Here is a 10,000-nt window from a genome sequence, read left to right as displayed (position 1 = left end):
GGGTATTATGTCTTTTTAACTTAGAGCTAGTTCAAATAGTATATTTGCATTTTGAACCATAATGGAAATGATATAGTGGAAGAGACTGAAATCAAATCATGAAAATAGTCAAAAACTTTTTAGTATTATTATGATCATGATATTATTATTATTGTTTTTATCATCATTGTCATTGTCATCATCATCTTCATCTTCATCTTCATCTTCACCATCATCTTCATCATCATCATCACTATTGTTAGTATCATTATTATAATTGTTATTATTTTTATTATTATGATTATTATCAATTTTATTATTATCATCATCATCATTATCCTCACTATCATTATCATTATCATCATTAATATCATTATTATTTTATTATCATTATTAGGATGATGATGATGATGATGATGATGATAATGATGATGATAATTATTTTAGTTGTTGTTTTTATTGTTATTGTTATTCATTCATTTATTTGATAAATTTTTGATTGTTTACCATTTTGTTTCAGTATTTCTCTGCTGCAATGTTTCTTTGCCAAAGACACTGTAGTTAATATTTGTTACAATTTTTTAAGGGGGAATGTATTGATTTTTTTTACTGTTCACTTATTTCACAGTGTATTTACATGGATAATGTATTAAGTAATAAGTCTGTTTTCAAGTGTTTAGCACACACATGTGCTAAACATGTATATGAGTGCAAACAGATGTGTATGCACTCATATACAGACATATAAATATACACATACACTGTGTGTACTCTGATATTAGGATTTTTTTCTTTCTTTCCCTTCTTTTTTTTACATTTTTTTTCTTTATTGATAAAGTGGTAAACTTGAATTAATCTGAAATTGCATATTTTGCAGAGGTGATATTGCTATTATTTATCTGTTTTCTTTGTGACTAGCCTTTGAAAATAGATTTTGTGACTCCTTTTCTATTTTTAAAGATAATTTGGCTGCTATGCTGCAGAGGATACATTTCCAGCTTCTTTTGTGTCATTTTATAATTAGTTATGGATATTCTTTTGAAAGTTATTTTTCTCTTGTAAATTTGTCTCACTCATACAATTATGAAGTACGTGCATCTTGGCAAATGGACTTTTTTTTGTCATGTCTTTAAGGTTGTTTAAGTATATTGTTTCCAAAAATGTTTCCAAAGTTGATGTTGGTTTGCATGTCTGGGTTCTTCCATTCAAATCCAGAAGATTTAGTATCATATATAGTAATTGTGGACTTTATTATTCAGTTACCACATATGTTATTTATTTATTTATTTTTTAATTTGTTTTTATAGTTTCAAAAGTAAACAAAGTTTGTTTAATGCATTCATTGGGGAACTAGCTCAGCTATTATTATTGTTATGGTTGTTGCTAATATAATCATGATAATAGAAATAATAAGTATTTTACTATTTCTGTTTATATTTGGATTGTTATTGATTATCTTATTGTTAGAAGTGAATTGTATGTGCAGTGAGCACATGACAAATCTTTTAAAGTTCCTAGGCTTAAGCTGGCCATATACTTGTAGGTCTGGCCTGTCCAGCTGATGGAAGGGAGTGTGGGATTGTTCTCTGAGAGAGACCCACACACACACACACACAGGCAGCATCCTGAATAGATTTAGCATATTCCAGACCACTACATTGACAACTTGAATCAATGACTTCATGGGGAAGAGCTTCATAGACTTCTATGAACTCAAAGTAAAACACTTTGTTAGCATGGCTGACAGCAAGATCTCATGAGCTAGAAGCAGACTAGCAGCTGGCTGCAATGTGCAGAATTTTCTGCACCAACTGATTTTCGTTCATCCTCTGTGACAAGTTGGGCGGGATGAAAACATCCACGTATACACACAGGCTCCCTCTATCCGTGGACAGGATGGGCCTGCATGGTTATGGCTGGTTCTATAACTTACTGGTATTGTCTTTTTCCATTATCATATATTTTCTTTGTTAAATAATGCATAGATGCAATTTTATATGATATTGTGCTTGAGTATTTATATGTTTGTATTTTTATGTATTTATTTGTAATGATTTTCCTCAGACTTTATTTCATCTTTTATGAATCTGATATCTGTTCCTATATCATCAACAGCCTGTTTCTTTATCTGTCTTTTTATCTATCAAGTTGTCCATTTGCCAGTCAGCATCTGTATTTCTTGAGCTACATTTTCATACAGCTTAATTTGTTACCATATATTTCTTTTTTTCCATATTTCCTTTCTTCTTTTCTTCCTCACTTCTTTCCATTTTTCCCTCACTCCTCTCTCATTCCTCCCTTCCTTCCTTCCTTCTTTCCTTCATTCATTTCATTCATCTCTTCTCTCTTTCCATAGAGGAATATTGTAAATCCCATTAGATAAAAAGTGAAATGGTATTTTTTCCCCCATTTCATTTTGGTAGTTAGAAAGACAGTGATGTATGTATAGTAGTTAGTATGAAGGTTTCAGTGTAAGGCAACAGTTACATCTTTGTATTTTTTGGTGTTTATTTTTGGTATTTTATATTTGGTTACTGTGACAGCACTTGAAAAGCCAACTTTTGCATTTAGATCACTGCATGTATGGTGTTGATCATAGTAGAGAAACCACATAGAACTTATGAAATGTGCCATGTTCTATTTTTATTTATTTGTATGTTTTTTGAAATAATGATTTATTGGATTAGGTAAAATAATTTTCTTTATTTTATTTTTTTGCATAGGAAATTCATGTTTATTGATCTCCATCTTCCCTTTTGTCCTTTTACTAATATTTCAAGCTATTTTATCAGGCTGGGTGGATGAAAGTGTGTGCTCCCGGAGGCATGAGGACTTCTGGGGTGAAGGCTATGGACCCCAGTCCTTTACCACTGGCCGACGAGGCAAACTCCCCCCACCCCCAACCAAGCCACGACCCAAGGCCAGCCAGACCCTCAAAGTGAGTGTTCGTGATGCAAACGTGTGAGGCATTTCATTTTATTATTATTATATTTTTAATCAATTTCTTATTTTTAAAACATTTGATTTTATTTTACTTTATTTTTTTATGTGTGAATCTTGTTGAATTTAAATAAGTTTGTACATTTTTTTTAGTCCAAATAAATTTGCTTCAGTGACTTGTTTCAATTTTGGGATAGAGGCTTTATATATGTGCTTTATAACATGGCATGTTTTTTTATGTTTATTGCTCTCATTGAGTTCCTGTGCCTTAGTATGGAGTTTTTGTCCATGTATTTGTATTTAGCGCACACTTGTTTATCTTGGAGTTACAGTAACAATGTACTGGTACATGTGGTCATGTATTATATTTGCTTGAGATGAAAAAAGAGCCTGCAATAGTTTTGTGAATGTCAACTTTGTGGGAAATGTTGCTTTTATGTTATACATATAATATCCTGAAATATAAAGTTTTAGACATTTTCTCATGAACTAACAAGATTTACAATGGTCAGAATAATATATCATTTTTTGAGGGGGGTAATTTATACAGAACATGAAAAAAGTACATATATCTATTTCAAGTAAACATTCAAGTCCTTATGAAGTTGACTAAATTTAGTTATTGCCAGTTGTATCAAGCTTTGTAAATGAGGGTATGCAAAGATGTCTGTGGAGAAATAAGTTTAAATTTAGAATTTTAAAAATCAGTTTATAACAGAGCCTAGGATTTTTTTTTTTTTCATTTTTAGAATTGAACTATACCATTCACACAGATACATGTGCTGGCACATCAAAACAAATAGATACACATGCACACACACACATGCACACACTCCTGCCTGAGCAAATACCAACTTACTTACTTCCTTTCTTCCTTCTCTCCCTCCTTCCCTCCCTTCCTTTCATCCTTTCTTCCTTCCTTCTGCTCTCCCTCCCTTCCCACCCACCCACACTCCCTCCTTCCTTCCTTCCTTCCTTCCTTCCTTCCTTCCTTCCTTCCTTCCTTCCCTCCCTCCCTCCCTCCCTCCCTCCCTCCCTCCCTCCCTCCCTCCCTCCCTCCCTCCCTCCCTCCCTCCTTCCTTCCTTCCTTCCTTCCTTCCTTCCTTCCTTCCTTCCTTCCTTCCTTCCTACCTACCTACCTGCCTGCCTACCTACCTACCTACCTACCTACCTACCTACCTACCTACCTACCTACCTACCTACCTACCTACCTACCTGCCTACCTACCTACCTACCTACCTACCTACCTACCTACCTACCTACCTACCTACCTACCTACCTACCTACCTACCTACCTACCTACCTACCTACCTACCTACCTACCTACCTACCTACCTACCTACCTACCTACCTACCTACCTACCTATATATCAAAACATACACAAGTACATGTGCACAATCTTTAAGTTATTCAGACATATTGATAGAGATATTTCTTAACTGGCAGTGAAGACATGAATATTGAGTGGATTCTATTTTTAATTAGTTTCATGATTTTTCACCTACTGAATGTATGTATCATTCACGAAGGGCCACAGGTAGTGCTCACAATAATATAGAGCGCTTGAAGATTGTAGAGATATTTTACAATTATCTCTTAGGTTATAAATTCTGTAAGGATATCTGAACAAATAAAGCTTTATTCCTTGTGAATGCTATAAAAGATTGGAATTTGTGATGTAAGGTTAAAAGAATTTTGGCTTTAAAGAGGTATGACATGCATATGATGCACTGTAAGAACATAAAAACAGATCTTGAAAAAAGGGCTTATTGATAATGGTTTGTTGCATCATGTATAGTGTTACCATGTTATGCCCTTTATTCAGTCTACCAAAGTCAATGATATTGCATGTGTTTGATATGTAAACAAGGATTGACTTTTTATAGATATAATACTGTAAACCAAAACCTGTTAAACATTACCAGGTCCTTGTGCAAAAGCGCCCATGTGTCAGTCATACAGGCAAGGGTTGCAAATTTGACCCATACCCATTCCTGACTTGCAGACGTTCCAGACGCTGAGTGAGGCAGTATGTCAGGTCACGAACAAGGTGTGTTTTGTGGGTTGCTCCACCCTCCTCCCCAGACTAGCACAAAAACCAGAGTTTTCCTGCTTCTAGTACTTTGTTTGTCTTTGACAAGCTGTATTTTCTGTCAAGTCACATCTGCAAGTATTCACTTCTTCCTTCGAAATGTAGTTTGTTTATGCAGACTAGCTTACGATTAACATGTAAGCTTAGGTTCTTGTTCTGTCCTATAACGACTAGCAAGAGGGGGATGGAGCTATCCTTCATAGCTATGAAATATGCATGACAACTAACTACCTGCTGATCTACACTAACAGACTTTCCTTAGTATGAGAAAGCAGGTCCACATTGCCATGGAAATGGGCCTTGCCATTAAACTGTTTCATTGCATGATATAAATTGGCATGCCCTCCTGAACAACATTGAAGGACTGTTTGATTGAAGTCTGTTGGTGTTATCAGTAGTGAAAAGAGAAAATTACAGAAGTCATGCACATACTCTTCTTCATAGAGCAAGAATGGAAAATTGGCTGGAATGACAAATTGGGATACACTTTTGAGATTTTTTGGAAGATCTCATCAAAACAAAAGCCTAAAAGTTATGTTCAGTACATGGTGATTGAAATCAGTAGGTGGAGCTCAAGATGGTATATTTCTTATACTCCCTGCTACTTTAAGGTGTGATGAACTACTGTAAAGTGATGTTCACCTTGACCACCTGTTGTTTAGGAGTGGCTGGACTAGTTGATACCCTCTCCTAAAGTAGATGCCTTAGAGTGTTCTAGTAATGATTAACCACTTTTTATGTGACTTGTGTGCCAATATTGAGCTAATAGATGTGAAGGGAGTTACAGTGAATATCCCTGTATAATAGTTTAAGACTGTGTCCTCTCTTAAGTGGTGATTCTTTGCTGAAACACTTGATATAAGTGCCATATATTTTGTGAGAGTTGGGTTTATGAGTAAGTTGAACAGTCGTCTTAGAAGTTAGCAAGATTTTCAGTATGGTTTATGTTGTTTTTATTTTTATTTTTTTTATCTTGTTCATTTCAGAATGCTTTGTTTTGTCGTTTGTTGCTGTTTCAAAAAGTTAGCCAAATGAATTTTTATGCCATTGTTCAAACTTGCTCATACATTGCACTCATCTGTTTTTAGCACCCATTTGTAGTAAGTGATTATCAGCCTACTAACAGTTGGCCTTTTTCTGGCTGGGAAAGTCACAATATCTTTACATAAATTAGATATTTATAGGTTTACATTAAGAACAGGATATTATCAAATTCTAAAAAGAAAGACATTCAGCTACAGTTGCAGCTTATCACTAATTCAAGAATAGGTTGTGTAATAAGGCCAAATGATGTGATATTGTGCTGCTATGCAAGGCGTGACTGTAGAATGTATACTTCATTATAATTAACCTATATTTAGAATAAAAAGTGATGATTATGTGTGCTGTAGGCTTTAAAAATCACTTTGGGATTTTATGACAGGTCTGATTTTGCTTTGTGATGATATTGTCATTATAATCACATCTGAAAAATTATTTGGAATATCATTTTTTGCTTCATTTACATTTAGAGGCTAATACTAACCATTGTTTATCTGCTCATTGGTCATTTCTTCTAGAGGAAGATGAACAAAGTTGGTTGATGTTATAGTAATAACTAGGTTTAGCTACTTTGGTTACTATGCTTTCATCATTGGTGGTCAATATGTTGCAGTAGACTTTGACATCCCAGCCAGATGAAAATTGCATGTCTGTCTCCTGTATTTTTTGTTTCCTTGTGTTTACGTATTTCATGCTTATCACCATTATGTTTCCCTATCTCTTCTGATCATTACCTCTATCCTTTACTGATTTCCATTCCACCTTTGTTTAATATTTTTGTTTTCCCTTGAGTCAGTAATCCTGGGCAACTTAATGTGAATACTTGTGGAGTTTGTGTACTGATGCATTTGAATGAGTGAGTGATGGAGGAAGTGAGTTAGAGTATGTGGGGTGGGTGACAGAGAGAGAGAGAGAGAGAGAGAGAGAGAGAGAGAGAGAGAGAGAGAGAGAGAGAGAGGGAGAGAGAGAGAGAGAGAGAGAGAGAGAGAGAGAGAGAGAGAGAGAGAGAGAGAGGGGGGGGGGGAGAGGGGGAGAGAGAGAGAGAGAGAGAGAGAGTGAGGTGAGTGAGAGTGAGGTGAGTGAGAGTGAGGTGAGTGAGAGTGAGGTGAGTGAGAGTGAGGTGAGTGAGAGTGAGGTGAGTGAGAGTGAGGTGAGTGAGAGTGAGGTGAGTGAGAGTGAGGTGAGTGAGAGTGAGGTGAGTGAGAGTGAGTGAGTGAGAGTGAGTAGGTGAGTGAGAGTGAATAGGTGAGTGAGAGTGAGTAGATGAGTGAGAGTGAGTAGGTGAGTGAGAGTGAGTAGGTGAGTGAGTAGGTGAGTGAGAGTGAGTGAGTGAGAGTGAGAGTGTGAGAGTGTGAGAGAGTGTGTGTGTGTGTGTGTGTGTGTGTGTGTGTGTGTGTGTGTGTGTGTGTTCATATTTATATTCATATTCATATTCATATCCATGTTGTTTAAATGTGTGTGTTGTATCTGTTGCTCTGTAATCTTACATAGTTTTAAATATGCAAGTTATTAATTTGTCCCTATGTTTTTGTTGAAGACACATTCATGAGTTTATATTGTACTGTTATTTAAGAGACATAATTGTAATTGAAAGGTTTTTTTTCCTGTGCCAAGCAGAGTGTGTGCAGGTGAATTTGTGAATGTACGCATGTGAATAAAGAGAAGAGATGAGAAAGTGAGACTAGAGATCCATAAATTGGCTCAATAAAATGGACAGGTCTTTAACTTAAGGGATGAAAGGAAAATTATTACTAAAATGAGTAAGTTTCAGGATTTTGTTGGTCTCCCATGCATATTGTCAGTATTGTTCCAGATGCTGTCCTTGTTGAAGAATATTTGAGATGTAAATTTGGAAGTCAATTTTGATGATCCTCATTTGAAGTTATTTGCTTTTTTTTCTGTTCTGTTTACAAGTATGTTTTTAGTTTTTTCTTTATTTAGACTGGTCTCATCGATACCCCTAGCCACCCATCATCATCATGCCATCATCGTCATAGTGCATCCTCCTAGTGCTTTTATCCCCAACATGTTGTGGCAGGTGGTGTCAGAGTGGTCAGTTTGGCCCCTCATCCTGCCCCAATTCTCTGGTCACTCTTGTGTGTTACCTCTGTTCAGTCTGATGCCTCATCTTGTATGTTGTCACTGGCTTGCCCTCCTGTTAGTCTCACCCTGTTTCTGTCACTTCACTGTTTGTCTTTTACTTTCAATCGTTCTCACTCTCACTGTCATTCTCTGTTTGCATCCCCTCTGTCACTAAAAGTGCATCCCTCGTTTTTTCTTTTTTTCTTCTTCTTTTTCCTTTTTTCTTTTCTCTTTTCTCCACCTTTTCACTCCACCCTGTTTAGTCCCTTTTAGATCCTCTCTCCCTGTTCTCTCTCATGCCTGAGTGTTGCTCATCACTAACCCAACAATTCCTTCCCTCTTTCAGCAACCTGGCAAACTAAACCTTAAGGCCTATAGCAACGTGACTGACGCAATTGGCAAAATAAACCTCAAAGATGCGGGCCTACACTCTAAACTAACCAAAGTGGGGTCAGTGCACGCGCCCCTTGCCACCCCTGAGAATATGGACCTAGGCCCTGATTACGCCGCTGTGAGTACGCTCAAGTGTCCCAACACCTACGAGTCGTGGTCGTTTACTCCTCCGTCCCCCTTCTCTCTCTCTCTCTCCTCTCCTTTGTTAGTTCTCGTCTCTGTGTCGTAGTTGGTTCTTCCACTCCCCTAACTGATGCCACCCTTCTTCCTGTTCTTCTTCAGTTTCCTTTTTGTTTTATGTCATACATTTCATATACCTATATTTGGATTAGATTTATTTTTCTCATGCTCATGTTATCATGCATCAGTTTCCTATCATCATTGACAGCTTTTAGTTCTTATTCCCCCTTCCCCCAGTAGAAGTGAGTATAATTATGGGTTTTTTCTTTTTTTGCTGGTGTTTCACCTTGTTTTGCACTGCTGATGTTGCAATTAGCACTTCTGTTATTGTATTTGTTTTATTAATGTTCTTAATTTTTTTTATAAAGGAAGTTATTATATTACTATTCTTATATATGATTGTGTTTATCTGCTTTGTTGTTATTTGTAATTTTGATAATTTATTTTTTCCTTATTTTTAATCAGTTAATATTTATTTGATGTTTAGTACATTGGTAAGGTATCCAAGTTGGTTTTGGATGAAATAATACATCATAGTCCTTGTAAAATGTTATTACTAAGAAGAGTTTTGATTTCATACTAAGCAGTTTCTAATAGAATGCATGTTAGCAGGTCAAGGATGCTGTGCCAGGACTGTACTACGAGGCGGGAGACTATGGATATTCCCGAGTGCAAGAAATACCGCAGGCTGTTAGCACCAAGACTCGAAGACAGCGTAGGGAGAAGGGGCGGCAAGGTTGGTGTGCTAGGGCTGTGTTGATGCGATCAGCTATTTTGAGCCCCTCTTTTCTAGAAGATTCTAAATGTTGTATAGTCAGAGATAGAAAGGTTACGTCCACAGAGAAAGTGGTGGTGATACTCGCAATGGCTGGTCGCTCTCTTTAGACTGGTTAATGTTATTACTAGCTAATTCTTATTTTTGATTATTATTCTACTTTTATTTGATTTCATTTGTTATCATTATTACTATCATTATTTATTTTTAACTAGTTTAAATGTTTGAACCATTGATGTTACCAGCCTTCAATGACCAGGGCAGTAGCTAGGTGTGACCAATACAGGCTGTGGATCACCCCAAGCCAATACTGCCATTTAGGTGGATCATAGTTATTTTTTCCTGTGAGTTGTACCATTAGATTTTGTTCATTGTCTTGATTCTTGTGTGTGTTACTGTCATTTGAAATCTGATAAAAAGTTCCCAAATTATTTTTATATGATTGCATGGGCAGTGTTCCCTCTAACACACATCCATCCTCCCCTTACATAAAGTTGAGTGCCTGTTCCTGTGCTGT

The 10,000-nt window shown here is 36.3% G+C and overlaps 1 protein-coding gene across 2 annotated transcripts in view; it reads left to right on the top strand.

Moving 5' to 3' along the window:
• RhoGAPp190 (Rho GTPase-activating protein 190) overlaps positions 1-10,000 on the top strand; it is a 230,601-nt gene that overhangs the window by 197,097 nt on the left and 23,504 nt on the right. For both annotated transcript variants that reach the window (XM_070131880.1, XM_070131879.1), the window contains 4 exons: positions 2,772-2,917; positions 4,926-4,970; positions 8,482-8,646; positions 9,318-9,444. In XM_070131880.1, coding sequence (XP_069987981.1) covers positions 2,772-2,917; positions 4,926-4,970; positions 8,482-8,646; positions 9,318-9,444 — 483 coding nt within the window. The remainder of the gene's footprint in view (positions 1-2,771; positions 2,918-4,925; positions 4,971-8,481; positions 8,647-9,317; positions 9,445-10,000) is intronic.

Source organism: Penaeus vannamei, chromosome 17 (assembly GCF_042767895.1).
Source record: "Penaeus vannamei isolate JL-2024 chromosome 17, ASM4276789v1, whole genome shotgun sequence".
NCBI lineage: Eukaryota > Metazoa > Arthropoda > Malacostraca > Decapoda > Penaeidae > Penaeus > Penaeus vannamei.
The sequence above is the reverse complement of the archived record's forward strand: the minus strand, read 5'-3'. Positions and strand labels throughout refer to the sequence as shown.